Source organism: Melospiza georgiana, chromosome 19, assembly GCF_028018845.1.
Source record: "Melospiza georgiana isolate bMelGeo1 chromosome 19, bMelGeo1.pri, whole genome shotgun sequence".
In the NCBI taxonomy this organism is placed as follows: domain Eukaryota; kingdom Metazoa; phylum Chordata; class Aves; order Passeriformes; family Passerellidae; genus Melospiza; species Melospiza georgiana.
This window is the reverse complement of record NC_080448.1, coordinates 5,799,748-5,815,534: the sequence shown is the minus strand read 5'-3', so window position 1 is coordinate 5,815,534 and position 15,787 is coordinate 5,799,748. Positions and strand designations below refer to the sequence as shown.

General features: G+C 48.7%; 1 protein-coding gene across 3 annotated transcripts in view; it reads left to right on the top strand.

The window, feature by feature from the left end:
- LOC131091487 (sphingosine-1-phosphate transporter SPNS2-like) overlaps window positions 1-14,427 on the top strand; it is a 134,323-nt gene extending 119,896 nt beyond the window's left edge. For all 3 annotated transcript variants that reach the window (XR_009115399.1, XR_009115398.1, XM_058037586.1), the window contains 2 exons: window positions 11,045-11,091; window positions 13,053-14,427. Coding sequence is in view for 1 of the 3 variants with exons in the window: in XM_058037586.1 (XP_057893569.1) it covers window positions 11,045-11,087 (43 nt within the window). In the remaining 2 variants the exon portion in view is untranslated. The remainder of the gene's footprint in view (window positions 1-11,044; window positions 11,092-13,052) is intronic.
- Window positions 14,428-15,787: the final 1,360 nt, after the last annotated feature.

Below are 15,787 nucleotides of genomic sequence, written 5' to 3'. Positions count from 1 at the left end.
GGATTTATTTGTTAGCATCTCCATGCTTGCCTGTGAGAGGAAGGGTAACAGCCTTTTGCTATTAGTGGATAAAAACCCCAGATCCACCATCCAGCTCCCACCTGCCAGTCCATCTGCCCTTGGCATCGCACCCCTTTGGCAGGGGCTGCTCTCTGCCCAGCCACTCCTCCCCTCCATCCCACCTATTACTTGCTGGGTACAGAGGAATTGCTATTTCAGGCTGCCTTGTTTTCCCTGAGCAGCCAGCCCTGCTGCTCACACCACGGGAGCTGGGAGCTGGCTCTGCCAACAGAAATCAATTAACCTGCGGGAGCGGCGTCACCCGCCAGGGATGCAGCCATCCATCACCGCCAGGCCAGGGCACAGGGCACAGGGCACTGGCACCACCCTCCAGTGCCCCGGCAGGGAGCAGAGGGGTGGAACACTGCTCTCACAGCCTCTGGAAGCTGAGCTGTCCCTGCTGTAGCTGCCACACTCCTGTGAAATGTCGTTCAGGGATTGATTGCTGGGATTTCTGAGTTTGTTTGTTTCTTTGTGTAACCGTCTCGGGGCATCTGCTTAGGAATAATTTCTTCTTCCAGGCAGGGCAAATACCAGGATAGCAACTCTTTCCTGTAAAGCTTCCTCCAGTTTCCACCCTGCTTCCTTTCCAAACAAGAATTTCCAGGCTTTCACACTACTTTTATCATTGCCACAATTCCTGGCATATTTTGTATTTTTTTTAGCACAGGAATTCCAGTCAACAAGGCTGCTCACAAAGCACAAATGAAAAAAATTCTTTCCATAGAAATTCTTTTTTTAAAACAAAATTATTTTATTACCATTTTCATGCTGCTTCAGAAGTCTGACATCTTAAAGAGGCTTTTAGAAAATGTAGTACTAGCAGAGAACAGGATAGCACATCACTATAATAATCCAATAATTTTGGGGACTAGTTCTATAACACAAATTTAATCCCACCATTCCAAAGTGATAAGAGAGAGAAAACAGTTAAGAATGGGTTCTATAAGAGGTCTTAGGCACTAGCAATGATAAATACTTCAATTGTTTTTTAAACCACTCAAGTACAATTCCTTCTGTGATATCAATTGACTGTGTTGTTGTTTCTTTCCTGCTCTGCACCTCTGCAGAGGAGATTTAAAGCAGTTGTATTTTATTTCCAAACATCAGCACTCTGAACTGTAATTCTCTTACCTGCTTGAGGGATATTGGTGACACCCAAGCTAGATTTTACTCTCTGGAAGACAACAGAGTCTTGCCATGGCAGAGCCCTCTGGAGTGGATCAGAAATCTGATAATTGCACTTTCATCCTCAAGCTCCACCCCAGGTACCTGTGCAGCCCTGCCAAGGAGCCATTTCCAAGGCTGGGAGCAGTCCAGGTTCTTCACTCCATGGAATTGAACACCCAGCACTGCTGAGGGCTGTGTCTGTGGTTTGTGTCCATCCCTTCCTCACTCACAGTGTGGAGCACTGGGACAAACAAAGCTTCACCCTGCAGGGCTGCAGGGGAAAAGCCCACATTGGGGATTTGATAGAAGCTCCATCAATAATTAGAAAAAATGTGCAATTTTTTTTTTTAATTAGGAAAAGGAATTCAAAAAAGTCCCTTTCCCAAGCTGTGACAGCTTTTGGGTACCAGGGATATAAATCACCATAATTAATGTGTATCAGGGTCCTTTCCTGGGCAGTGAGTGCAGTGATCCTGCAGCCCTGTCCCCAGCCATGGCCACTCCCAGCTGCTGCTGAGGGAAAACCAAATTCATCTGGATCCTTCCTGAAAAATCACCCTGAAAAAATACCCCAGGTGTGGGATACTCTACTCCTCAAAGGATTTTATTGTTTTAACTTCTTCTTGGTTTGGTTCATTTTTTTAAACTCAACCCCTTGTTTTACACCTGGAAACATCAGATTTTCTGTTTTTTGCTTAGGATGGGTGTCCAGGTTTTACACCAGCTCAGTCCCTCTGTGCATGACAGAGGCTGGTATTTTTGCCAAGGACACAGCAATGCAGATCAGGCAGCAGGATGCAACTGCAGAGTGGATCCTGGTGCAGCCAGAGCAGGAGCAAACAGCTGCACTGCTGCAGATATTGAGAACAAAGGAATTCAGTCTTTAACCAGTGACCACTCAGCACCTGAGAGCCTGCAACCAGAATCGTTCACCCCTTTGTGTGCATAATAAGAATCAGGTTATTTAAACGACTCAAGGTATTTCTTTTCTTCTAAAATGAAAATTAAACATTTAATAAGAAAAAAAAATTACTCATAACACCTTTGATCTGATGTGGAAGCTCTTGCTGAGTAGAAGTGCTGGTGGACATTTCATTTTAAAACCAGTGTGTACAAACACTAGAAAAAAATCCTCTTTACAGAGGAGATAGCAAAATCCACAAAAAGAACCATCCCTAGTCCAGACACTTCTGCTGTCTTAAACATGGCACATCTTCAAATTGCATTACAGGAAAAATGAGAATAATCCATTTTCAGGCTCTTTCTTCTGCCTCCTATCAGGCTTATTTTTAGCCTTTTGCAGAACTGGATATAAAATTATCTCCCAGTTCTCCTATTGCAGCAATTTGAAAGTGTCTGACCTTATTTTTGCTTTGCAGATTCTATTATGTGGGACAGGGGAAGGACTCACAGAGTTGTCAAACCTCCCTGTCTCTCATTTTTCTGTGGCAGCAGCTGGGGACAGAAGGGACCCCCCAGGTGACCTGGTGTTGTTGCCATTGAGCATTTCCCAGGTATTGAGGTGGCAGCTGGCTGGTGCTGAGTGTGCTCCATTCTGGTGCTTTGCATTGCCAAAAAGAACATTCCTTCTCTGAAATTGCTGGAGCTGTATCACAGAGGGTTTTATGGGATGCTGGACACTTATTTTAGAGAGCTGTGTCAGTGCTGCATGGAGGCAGAGTTTGGATTTGAGGATTTCAGGAGCTGCAGGTGGATTTTAACAACTCCCAAAAAGGGAGTTTTGAGAACAGTTTGCTCACTGCTGATACCCAGCTGCTTATGGGGAGGAATGTCATTGCTTCATTTGTTTTGACTTTACAAAAGAACAATAATTAAACATTTCCTACAGTGGGAGAAACTCACAATGCTTTTTTAGCCCAGATAAGACATTGCTGGCCTTTGAAGCCACATGAATTTACAACAAAAAGCCTGGATTAAATGCAGAGGGTCTGTGGTGATGGGAGGAGAGAGGCAGGGAGTGAGTTTGAGTATCTGACAGTGGCAGGATAACAACTCACAGACTGCAGATGAACAAGATTAGACTGTTAGATGGTTTATATGGAATCTGTGGTAGGAATGCAAAGGGAGAGGTGGTGAAAATGTAAGTGGTTCTGTTATTGGTTGGAAAAGCTCCTTGTAGAGCTGTTGGTTTCTCACCTGTTTACTGGCCACGTTTGTAACTCCATGAACAGCTAGCAAAACCAAGAATGTAACAACTGGGAACCTGAATTTTAAATGCTGCTGCAGCTGGTGCTATGCAGATGGAAATTGGTCTAATATAGAGCAATTGCTGATTTGTTGTGCCACTTCAGCCAGCCTGTGGCTTTCCTGCAGGTTGGGTGGGAGGTGGCAAAGGTCAGTGTGGGTTCTCACAGGCAGCTTGAGCTCAGCTGTGGTCCTGACAGGGTGTTTGAAAGGCTCTGTCAGAGTTCAGCATTGGCAGCAGCAGCTTTGCTTTAGCCCAGGCAGAAGGATGGGGCAGCTGGTTCTGCTCTGAGCTGTGGAAGGGGCTGTGGGCAGAGCTCTGGGATCTCCAAACCACCCATTCCCCAGCAGACTGACCTTCCCAGGTTCATCCCCTGTGCCACAGAAAGGAAAACAATATCCCTACACTATTCCCAGCTCCTCAGTGCTCTCCCACAGCAGGAATGGAACCTCTCCATGTGCCTCGTGCTGTAGGAAAGCCAAAGCTCACTCTTCCAGGAGCTCCAGATCAAGAACTGTGTGGGAGTCCTCCTGCTGTCTTGGCTGCTGACTCTCTGCTGTGAGCCCCAGGAATTCAGAGGTTGTCCCTGGAGTGCTCATGAGCTGTAAATCAGGATTGGAGGCACCTTCCCACAGGGTGCAAGGGGCACTGAAATCATCTGCTACCAATGGACCCAGCATGTCAATTGGCACTGGCATGGCAAGGGAGGATTCTTGGCATACAGGAGGGAGTTTGCCATGCAGGAGGAGATTTTAAGTTCTCACTGAGACAGATCCTTTGCTAAGGCTGCCCTGGCACAGAGACAAAATCTGATCAGATCCCACGCAGGTGACTGGAGCTCTGAGCAGAAGGCAGCAGCCTTCCAAGCAAGAAACAATCTCTGACACAAGGAAATGGAAGGAATCATGAAAAATTCAGCCTTGCTGGTTCCTGATGGCAGAGCATTTTGCAAAGGTATTGGCTTTTATAAGCAGCAGTGACCTCTCTTAATGCAGCAGTCTGCAAGGCAGATCCTGTGCCTGTGGGTGTGTTAGAGCAATTTACTGTGGTTGGGTCCTTGACCTGGGCCAGGCTTTAACCCCTCACAGCCACTCCAGAGCATTGGGAGAATTGGAAGGCTGAGAGGTGGAAAACTTGTGGGTTGAGTCCAGTTAAATAGGGAAAGCAAAAGCTGCACCACAAACAAAGCAAAGCAAAACAAACCAAGGAATTCACTCCCCACTTGCCATGGCAGGTGGGAGTTCAGCCATCCCCCAGGAGGGCAGGGCCCCTTTAGACACAAATTACATGAAGAACAAACACCTTTATTCCAAACACCTTCACTCCAACCATCCCTCCTGCTTCCCCCACTTTATATACTGAGCACAGAGTCACAGGTGTGGAATATCAGTTTGGGTCTCCTGTCCTGGCTCTGTCTCCTCCCATGGGCACCCAATTCCTCACCAGCATGGCAGGACAAGGAGCAGAAAAGGCCTTGGATCCATGCAAGCCCTGTTCAGGAATAACAAAAACATCTCTGTATAATCACCCACGTTCAGCACAAAACCAAAACACAACCCCACTCCAGACCCTGGGAGGAAAATTCAATTAAATCTACTCCAGCCAAAGCCAGCACAGGCCCAGTGACATCTTTTAGAGAAACAGGGACAAACTGTTGGAGTGTTATCTCCAGTGATTCAGTAAGGAGTGTCTTAAGTGCTCTGGCTTGGTGATTCCCAAAGTTTCTGCCAAAATGGGGATTGCCAGGACTGTAACAGTGGAGTGGAATGGATGGATGTTTCCTTGAGGCCCCCAGGCCAGCTTGGACAGGGCTTGGAGCAGCCTGGTCTGCTGGAATGTGTCCCTGCCCATGGCAGGGGTTGGAATGAGAGGATCTTCAAGGTCCCTTTCACCCCAACCCCTTCCATGGTTGTGTTATTTCCCACACCTGGTAGCTCAGTGGTGAAAAGAGCTGCAGCATGAGCAGTTATTTTGGAGGATAAGAAGTATGTTTTTAATCAAGTGCCATCAGGATGTTCTACAGGATTTTCTATTTTAAGATTTAATTCGTTCTTATCTGCTTTTTATGTCATGTTTTCTCCCCCTTGCCATCCAATCATTCAATCAAAAGTGAGGCACTCCACTGCCTCTTTCCTCCATTATTTCAGAGGACATAATTGCATGTTGTTACACACATCTTCCGTGGCACTAAAACCCTCCACCTCAATTCTGAGCCCATCAACATCTGGCAGAATTATCCTTCCAGAGACAGACTCAGGCACAAAGTTCCACAACCCACATCTTCACAGACTTCAGGGGTCTGTGGCAGAAAACCCCCAAAGATTGGTGAGCTCTGGAGCTCATTTCCATCCAGGTCCTTGGGACCCTGATTGCTGCTGTAAACTGCTCATCTTCACATCTGTTCTGCTGCCTGGGAAAATAGCAGGAAAGGTTATTGATTTTTCCTTTATGCCAGTTTTCTCCTCAGTAAAGATGTGTGAAAGAGGAAAAAATGGAGCTGACCCATGTTTCTGCCTCTGGAGACAAATCTGCACCTGGATTAAATGAACAGATGGAAAATACTGACAGTCTGTGCAGCTTTGAGGGGCTGAACCAAGTAGAGGGGAAAACATATTTGCTGTACATGATTATCATATTTTGTTTACTAAACCCACTGACATGCAGGAAGAAAAGGGGATTTGAGCCAATTCATTTCTTCAGTGCAGCTGGAGGAGCCCCTGTCCCCAGCAGAGAGACAGACTGTGACCCTGCAGTGACAGAGCAGAGGGCAGGGCAGGGCACAGGCAGCTCCTGTGTGAGCCTGGGATGGAGGGCACAGAGCCCCTGGAATGAGGGCACAGACAGAGCAGCCACAGTGAGCACTGCTGCTGCTCCAAAGCAAACCCCTCCTGGGCCAGATTGCTGCCTGAATTTGGTTAGAGTTCTCTCAGCATCCTTTTCCTGCAGCAAACTGGCCTCAGCTCCATCAACAGCCCGTTCCTGCAGGCTGGATAACCTGCAGATGCATCAGAAGCTCAGTGCTTGGACTGTTTTTAACAGTGCCATCCTGTCCTTGTGCCACTCACTGGGAGCTCCAGGCTGATGGATCACTGTTGCTCTCCTTCCCTTTCAGTCACTGTCCCCAGCTCCAGCCTACTTGGAGCCTGAAATTCTGCAGGAATTCATGTTCCCAATCACTTCTTGTCCCAGAATTCCTGACTTCACCCTCAGAACAGCTTGAGGTCAGGCAGAGCAGGAGCTGCTCTCTGGGAGCAATCCTTGATGCTGCTGTTCCTGCTGAAGGCACCAGCTCAGAGTGAGGGTTCATGTTCTGCAGCTTTTCTGGGGAGGATTGGAGGCTGTGGCAGCTTGTTCAGCATCCCAGGGGAGCTGCTGTGGAGCAGGGAGCCAAATCCATCTCCTTCCAGCTGCAGGTGAAAATGGGAACTGTGCTTAGCTACTGCAGGCAGCACTGGCTAACCCAGCTCCTGCTGCACTGTTACCAAAACTCTGCACTGAGGAGGCACACACTGGAACTGGAGTGCCCACCCTGCTGGGTTTGCTCCTCCTGAAGTGTCTGCTGGAAAGGTGGGGCAGGACTGGCACCAGTGTTTGCACTCAGGGTGTGGCAGAGTCAGCTGAGAGATCTCTGGTTTGTTTTGGCTTCTGCAGTGAGCAAAACAGGGAGAGAACAGCTGTGGCTTTGGTTGTTCCAGGGGCTGCTCCAGCTCTCCTGCTCCATAACATTTCCAGCAGTTCTCTGCAGGAATTGGTGATAACAGCAGCAGCAGTGCAAGTCCCTTCTGTGTTCATGGATGAGTTAATAAAATTCACTCTTACAGCAGGTGTGGAGCTACCAGTGACCATCCTTGGCCTCTGTTTTCCTTGTCCAGTCTCAGGCAGCAGCATCAGCTCTGAATGCTGCTGTTTCAGTGGCTGGAATTTCAGCCTGCTGCATCTGGCTGGGCTGCTCATCATCCCTGAGGCACAGCTGGAGGGTGATGCTGCTCTGATGCAAAAACCACCCTTTAACTGGCTGCATTTGAAAATAGATTTGGTTTTCATAGATGAAGGCCATAAAATCTCCTTACCTTTCAAGGATGTCTGGCCATGAACTTTTCATCACCTAGAATTTCATGTTTTAATGTGTTTACAAGGCTTTTTGGAGATGTTTTTAACCTCCCAATGTCTGAGGAAGTTCAGACAGGAGAATCTGCTGGGAGCTGCCATTAGTGACTGCTCTCCAGTGTCCCTTCCTAAAGCACTGCTTCAGACAGGCACTTGATGGCACATTGCAGCAGAAACACACAATTCTCCCCACTGAAATTAAGGACAAGGATCCTTAATCACTGGCAGGAATTGCTGCCAAGTCCAGTGGTCCAGCTGCCCCTGTAGCCCCTGTGTTTCTGTCTGCTGAATGAGGTCCAGCTCAACAACTCAACACTAAAAAACTCCTGCTCAATAACTCAAAAACTGATTTATTTTCAGTCTAGAAGGACCCTACCGGAGCATTTTATTGTTGGTTGTAAAAATTAAGTGATGTTAAGTACAGCAGGCTGTAAAAACCAGGACAACATTTCCTAATGTGCTTCTCAAATACAAAAGCCAGAGTCTGGCTTGTGTACATAGCAAGAAAACTGAGCTTTGGGAAAGCTGCAGGATCCTGAAACACAGGTGGTGTTTAACTTAGGCATGAAAGTTGACGTGAACCAGGCTGGCAGCATTCCCAAAAGCCTCTCTTGGAGCCTTGGGCCCGGCACCCTGAGGTGTGTCCTCCTTCCTGCCTGGAGCTCAGGGACAGAGGTGGCACATCCCTGGAGCTGAGCAGGAGCCACACATCCCACGGTGCTCTCACAGCTGGGCAGGGCCAGCTGGGCTCTCCCCTTGCTGCCCAGGAGGAGCACAAGGTTCTTGCTCTGCGTGTTGGCAGCAGGAATCCTTTCAAAGCCCTGGGAGGGCTGGCTGCACGACAACCTGTAATCTGCATTAGCTGCTGGCCTGGGCACCAGCAAGGCTGGAAGGCACCTGGAGAACAATCCTGCCCAGCTCCTGAAATAGAGCATGGCTGACCTGTGAAAGATCCTGGCCAGTCATCTGTTATCTTAAATTGGCTCTCTTGTCCTCTTGCAGGTCTCTGAGCGGCCGAGGTGCAGTGAAATTAGATCCATTTTACGTGGCATAAATATTTAACAGCTCTAGAGCATGTAGTTTCATATTAAACAGACAGTCTTATAAATACTTCAGAATTATAGGTGCTGTCACAGTACATGGAAATGACTTGATAGGATCTAGGAGAAATATTTAGGTTTGACAGGAGAGGAAGTGATGGAGTTAGAGAGAATCAGCCACATTTTTAACTGCTAGAGGAGTCCCTAAAAAAAAACCAAAAAAGTTGTACAGCTTCTGTTCTTGAAAGGCAGTCTGGGTGAGTTTCCTCCTCCTCCTCCAGAAATAACAGACTGGTTCCCACCCTACTCTCTTCAAGGAATGAAAACATTCATAATCTTAAAAAAACACTGCAGAGCAAACAGAACAATTTGGGAGCCAATGCTCAGTGATCCATTCAGTGTGGGATTATCGTTATTAGAAAGGCAAGTGGTACTTAATGAGGGATTTAGATGCTCTTGAGCCTTGTTATTTTAAGCCCATGTACTACAGTTTGCCACCTAAGAGAGTTTAAAATTTATTATTTGTAGATTTGCTTTAAGAAAAGTAAACAAAATCCCACCTGACCCATGAACTGAGCCCCACTGCCACTGGTTGTGGCAGTGACCACTGTCTGCATCATGGGGCTTCAGAGGGACTGAGGAGGCACTGTCCCAAATTTGGAACTATTTCATTTCTCTCTCCTGTCCACCATCTTCCTGTGTGATCCCTGAAAGTCATTTCTCTCCCCAGCAGGTTCACAAGTCACGTGCAGTCTAATTTCCCATCAAATCTTCAAAAAACATTTCAGGATTAGCCCCTGCAGGCCTCTGTTCCCGTCTATGAAACAGAGATAAAGCAGAACTTGAGAGAAATGTGTTAAAATAAAAGGGTGGTATATTTTATTCCATAGGAGGCTGAACTGTTATTCAAGCAGGAAAGTTGTGTCTATTTCCAGTTGTGTCAGCAATGCAGGTCCATGATAAAGTCATGGCAAAACTGACTTTATAGATTCTGTGTTCTCTAAGAATATGGAATGATGTGCCAAGGGACAGGACTTTCAAACATTATGGCTCACTCAAACCTCTGGAGTTTCAGTGTTCTCTGATAGTTTTGTGACATTCCATAGCTTGCTTTCTACTTTAGAATTTGGCTGTAGCATGCCCAGGTAGTTTTCTCTGATGCATTCTGCACAATTCCAATGTTCAATACAATGTGATCTCCAGTGCACTGGGATTACCAAGAATGGGACTTGTAGGAAGAAACTTGGGCCAGCTCCTCCTCCTCCTCCTCCTCCTCCTCCTCCAATGAAGAGCAAGAGAGCCAGCAGCTGCCCCAGCCCCTTTGGGGTTTTTTCCCCAGCCCAATTCTCCCCTTATCTCTGCCTTTCTCAGAGAAGCCCCCAGGTAAAGAGAGAGCAGGAGAGAGCAGCCAGCTGGAGCCCTCCCCTCAGCTGTGGCCACTTCTTTTGCCTCTCTGAAATACCTGGTTGTTATTGTCTCTTAGCAACACATTTAGCAGAAAATTCTTTTAGATAAATAAACAAAAAGAGAAGTCCTAAACCCCAACACCGGCACAGCCAACCTCCCCTGGCAGGTGGAGACTCTCCCTTTGTAACTCAGATTTGTTTATGCTGCTGCTGCCCCAGTAGAGGCAGAGAGCCCTCAGGTAAAGCACTCACAGCCACGTCAGGGCAGGTCTGTGGGTGTGCTGGGGGTTTCCCAGTGTTGTGGTAATCCAGGTGTTCCCACTGAGGTCCAAAGGCTTTGGAGGGTGAGGATGTCACCTCTGAGAGCTCACACAGGGCGCTGCTGTGTGCCACTGTCAAAGGCAGTAACAAGAACAGCACGGGAGGGGATGGGAGAGGAGCTGCTGCTGAGGAAGGTTGGATTGTCCAGGGCATGTTCTGCAAGGACAAGCAGCAGGGCTGAGGGATGGCCTTGGCAGGAGTATTGCTGCTGTCCCTGTGGCCCTCAGAGCAGGCAGGAGCTCTCCCCTCACTGTCCTTCAGGACAGCTCCTGCCTGGTGGCACAGCAGTCCCTGCCACACGCTGCCCATCACCCAGAGCAGTGCCTGGAACAGCAGCAGGACTTCAGGAGCTGCAAACTGAAAGACAACTCAATTTTCCTTAGTTTTTATCAGTGATGACTGTTTACATCTGTGCTGTCAGGCTGAAGGACGCCAACAGCAATCTTGTATTGGCTTAGGGAAATTGTAGCTACCTGGATGCCTTTGGGACCTTCCCAAATCCTTGTCAGTTGGTGCCAGCAATGTTATTTGGCATGTTCCAGCACTGCTGTCAGGCACCCCTGTGTGACAAGGTTTCAGCTTCATACCATTGTGCAGGACAGTTTTTAATGTCCCACTTCTTTAGACACTGTTAAGCAACCAAAACCTGGATCTACCAGGCTGGTATGTTATTAGGAATCCATTTCTTTGCTAATTGCAGCTCTCACACAACACTTCTGTTTTCTCTCCACCAGGGTGAATCAGCTTGTGATGCCACCAGCCTCTGTGAAAGTCTGAGATGGTGAGTGACCCAAACCAAGCTACAAACCCCTGCCAGCCCATCTCTTTCCTTATCAATTGCAGAGAAGTTTCCTTAGCCAGCTCTGGTTGCACTTTTGCCACCCTCAGCCCAAAGCAGAGCAAATCAGGAACAGGGAAACCAGGGGTCAGCTCAAATGTCCTTTGTGGTATCGAGTTGCTTCCAGAACCTGGTGTTCCCTTCTTTGAGCAGAAAAGCCCATGTGTCACCCATGTCCCTTGACCAGTGTGACTGTGCCAGGCCAGAACTGAAAACCTTTTGGTGTTCACAAAACCTCCTGCTGCCCTGCTCGGGGTCAAACATGGGCTGCTACCCAAACACCATTTCTGGCACAGTCCAGGTTTTCTGCAGAAAGTGTTTCAGGCAGCTCCTGACCCTGTCCCCTCTGCAACCCTTGGAGCCAGGGTGACACCTCTGAGCCAGAGGGACCAGGGCCTGTCCCCTCCCTGCTGCCCACCCTGTCCCTCGTGTTCCTGCTGCCCTTATCACTGCCCCACAGCCACAGCGCTGCTGCCTGGAGCTGCCACAAGTGATAAACACTTCCCAGCATTTCACTGCAGCCAAAATTAATTAAAGCAAGTTTTTGAAGAGGAGATTTCTTTCCCATAAATTAAACGCATTGAAAGACTAATCAGAAAATCAGAACTCAATAAGACACTTCAGAATGGCCTTTTGAGGGAAAAGATTTCATGCAATCTCTAGCACGGCAGATGTGGTATTTCCACAGACAGGAGGGGATTTGGGTGTGGGGCTGCCTGGAGTTTGCAGGCTCTGTATTCACCAACAGCAGCTTTTGGATAAAGTTGGAGGAGTTTATTTTAAAATGCCATCAACAAATCTGGGAGGAAATCCTTGGTGCTGTTATTGAAACTTGGCTTACAGACCAGTGGCTTACAAACCACACTACCTGTGTCCTGGGCACACCAAGGTTTTTCACTGCACTTCCCTCTTTTTTGGTCCAGTCTTATACAGCTTGAAAGAAACCAGGGCACCATCATAGGGGAATTTTCCTGTAATCCAGCAACCACTAATTTTTAAGGTCAGGGGCAATTTCCTGCATAACATGGAGCCCAGGCCCTCTCACAGGAAATCCTGCAGTGAGAGCACTGGTTATCCTTGCCCCATTATCTGGGACAGCAGTTGGCTGCTGGAGAGGCCACACAGAGGTACCTCAGCAGTGAGAGAGGTGCTGACATGGCCCTGAGGCCAGCATGGGCACAGGCAGTGCCTGCCCTGCCGTGCCAGCAGCACCTGAGCTGGGCCCTCCAGGGGACAGCTGTTTCTAAAATGAGAATTCAAGGCACAAGGCAGCCCCTCTTTAGGGGTGTCAGAAGCAGTCTACAGGAACAGAGCCTGTCCTGGGCTGCCTCAGCCCACAGCAGGAGCAGTTGTGCCTGCACAGGGCACACAGCTGCTGGTCCCCTCCTGCAGGGGCTGGGCCAGGGTCACAGTGCCTCTGCTCCATTCCAAATGGCCTCAGCACATGCCCAGGGGCAGGCTGTGCCAACCCCCTGCTTGCACAGACACCAGGGGTCTCTGTCATGGTTTGACAGAGTGCAATGCCAGTGCACCCATGAAAATATATTCTCCTTAATGTCTGCTGTGAGATGTGACCAGAAATGGAGCAAGGCAGGCTCCAGCTTAGGAATAAAGGAAAGAACTTTATTAACTTACAATATAAACGAGGTCTGACCTCTTTCATGGACCAGAACCAAGAGAGAGTTCCCCTGGGAGTTCTCTGCTTTTAACCCCCTGTGTTCCCAGAGGTGTATCCATGTCCTCAGTGGCCACACCAGGTGCCAACATTCAAATCTGAGCACCCATTGGTTTCACCACAGCCTCCAAACAATCTCACTTCCTTTTCAAACCAGGCCAGTCTCTTAGCTGGCCCCAGCAATCCATCCCTGCACTTCCCCAGTAACTCCTCTGTTCCCTGTTTGCAGCTGCCACTGAAGGCCAGGACACGTGGACTCCTGCTCCCACCACACCAGTCTCAACCTGGAACCCTCCTGTGCTGGGTGCCAGTGGATCCTTCAGCTCCACACCACAGAGGGGGTCTCCATCTCTCCATCCCTCTCTCCAGCCTGCAGGGTCAGGCCCAGGAGATGAGCAGGGCAGCTGGGAATGTGGAAACTTCTGGAACACAAGGACATTCAGGGGTCCCCTGAGCATGGACACCAGCTGTCCACTGGACCCAGAAAAAGCTGCCCAAGTGAGCAACTGTAGATTGTGTAAATGGTTTTAGTTGTAGCCAATGAAGTCCACATTGTTTGTGGGGCAGCTGGTGTCCTATGGAATGCTGCTGCTCTGCCAGCACTCCCACTCCCACAGACTGCACTAGTTGAGGACCTGTTCTGTACATCACCTTTTCTTTGACACTGAAGGCTTGATTCAGATTATTATTTTTTATTTAAATATGTTATAAGAAACTTTATATCTGCTGGAGACATTAGATGAGATATATATATATATATATACTTAGATAAATTTTTTTATTTAAACATTTGAAATCTGGAGCTGCCTGTGCAACCATAGCAGACATGAATAACGTCCACAGCTCTCCTCATCTCAGTGCCCAGGTGCCAGGGCCTGCAAGGGCACCACAGGAAAACTTCCAGTGGCTGACCCACCTGTCACTGAGACTGAGCAATGGGACAGAGGAGAGACTTTCACTGCACTGGGTGTGCTGGTGGTTGTCACAGAAAGGCCCAGAAGAACGTTGGACAGAAATCCCTACAGGCTCTAAAGTTTTCCATATGCTAAATTCAGCCTTCCTAGGAGGTTCACAGGCTTCTAAAATACCAAAATCCAGCTGGCTGAATGGCTGCACCTTGGGCCTGGGAGTGCAATACTGCTGTGCCAGTGACCTCGTGCTTTGTTTACATGATACCATATCAGACTGTCAATGCTAATTCTCCCTGCCAATATCCCAGAGCAGGAGGCTGGCACTGCCTTCAGAGCAGTGCTTGCTCCTGCTCACCCAGCCTGAGCTGGCACTGGGCTGTGCCTGTAGCTGTTCCTGTACAGAGGTGCCTTTGAGAGCTGTCAGACAAGGCCAGTGCTGAACTGGGTTGGACTCCAGTGCAGGAGCTGTCGTGGTGCCAGTCTGGTTCCTGGACCTGCAGGAGCCAGAGCTGTGCTGTGTCAGCTGGATGGGGCAGGAGGGGGAGCACAGCTCCTGAAGAGGGCCAGGCTGCCACAGGAAGGGCCCTTGGGGTCCAGGGAGGAATAAATGAGCTCAGGAAATGTCAGAGCAGAACCAGATGTGAGTTAGGGCTGGAGCTGCTGTCCTGGCTGTGCCAGAAGATCTCTCAGGCACAGCAAACCTGGGTTTGTCTCCCCTTCCCTGCAGGATGTGCTGGACCTGCAGCACAGCTCTGCAGCAGAGATGGTTCCAGTGCCAGGTGCTCACCCCATGGCAAATCCCTGCCAGGCTGGGGATTCCTGTGATCCCCTGAGCCCTCCCTCCCCCCAGAGCTCACAGGACTCCTCTGCAAGGGTTCTGTCACCTGGAATCCCTTAACAAGAGCTCCAAGAGTTGGCTAAAGAACCAGAGCCAGAAGTGTTCCTCTAGTGCCTGAGCAAGCAGGTGCTAGAAACAACAAAGCAAAGCAGATCCCAACAATGCTGCACTTCCTACCTCGTGCCACTATTTACACTCAGAGGGGAAACACAGCAGCTGTAGTCTGGGAGCCAAACTCTTGGCTTTAAAGGCACATGAATTTCTGATTCCCATTAAGAAATTCCTTTTTAAGCTGTTTAAAAGGAAACAAAAAGCAACCCAACAATCAGTCATTTCATCTCAGAGACCAAAGAAGATTAACCACATTTTCTAAATTGCTTTTCTGATAGGCTCTCTGTTGTGTAGCATTTATTGTCAACAAAATGGAACATTTCTGCTAAGGTTCAGAGATTAGGAATTCTCCTTAAACTTAATTCTCAGGAGTCAGCAATGAAAAGGGAACTGAAGTGTTCTGTAATGTCACTGGCAATCCTTGTTTGTGACAGGCTCCAGTCCCTGCTGCTTTTATCCTTTGTGCACATGAAGGAAATGCTGTAGATGCTGTTTGAACAAGGACAGAAGGAAGGGAGCAAAGGAGTGAGAATGAGTCCTGCCTTCCCCAAGGGATCCCTGAATCCCTGCTCCCACGTGTTCCAGGCTGAGGCAGGGAGGCTCAGGCTCCTCAGACCCTTGCTGCCTTCAGCAGGGCCTGTGCAGTGTCCAGAGGCACCAGGGAGGCTCCAGCTCCCCTCAGTTAACCACAGGGGTTTTCTTCTACCCCACTCCATAAAGGGGATTTGTTTAAAGCATCAACACCCCCAGCTGATCCTGCACTGGCAGTCGGGTGGTTTGTACAGGGTGGGACACTGAGGCAGGGGCACCTGCCCAGAGAAGCAAGAGAAGGACCCAGAAGGCAGCAAGTGCCACCCCAAGGGGCTCCTGCTGCCACCATCCCAGAGCAGGTCTGGGTGGCCCCAGGAGCCTCTCCCCTTAAGTCAGGGTGACTGAACCCCAAAAATGTCCCCAGAAATGTCTGGCTGTGCTCTGGGAAGCAGAGTTCTCCCAAGCTCCACCCCAAATGCTTCTTCTCTTCTCTTCTCCATTGGCTTTATTGTCTGGCAAACCAGCACTTACAATCACTTTTACTACGTGATGTATGGGAGTATTAGTGAATTT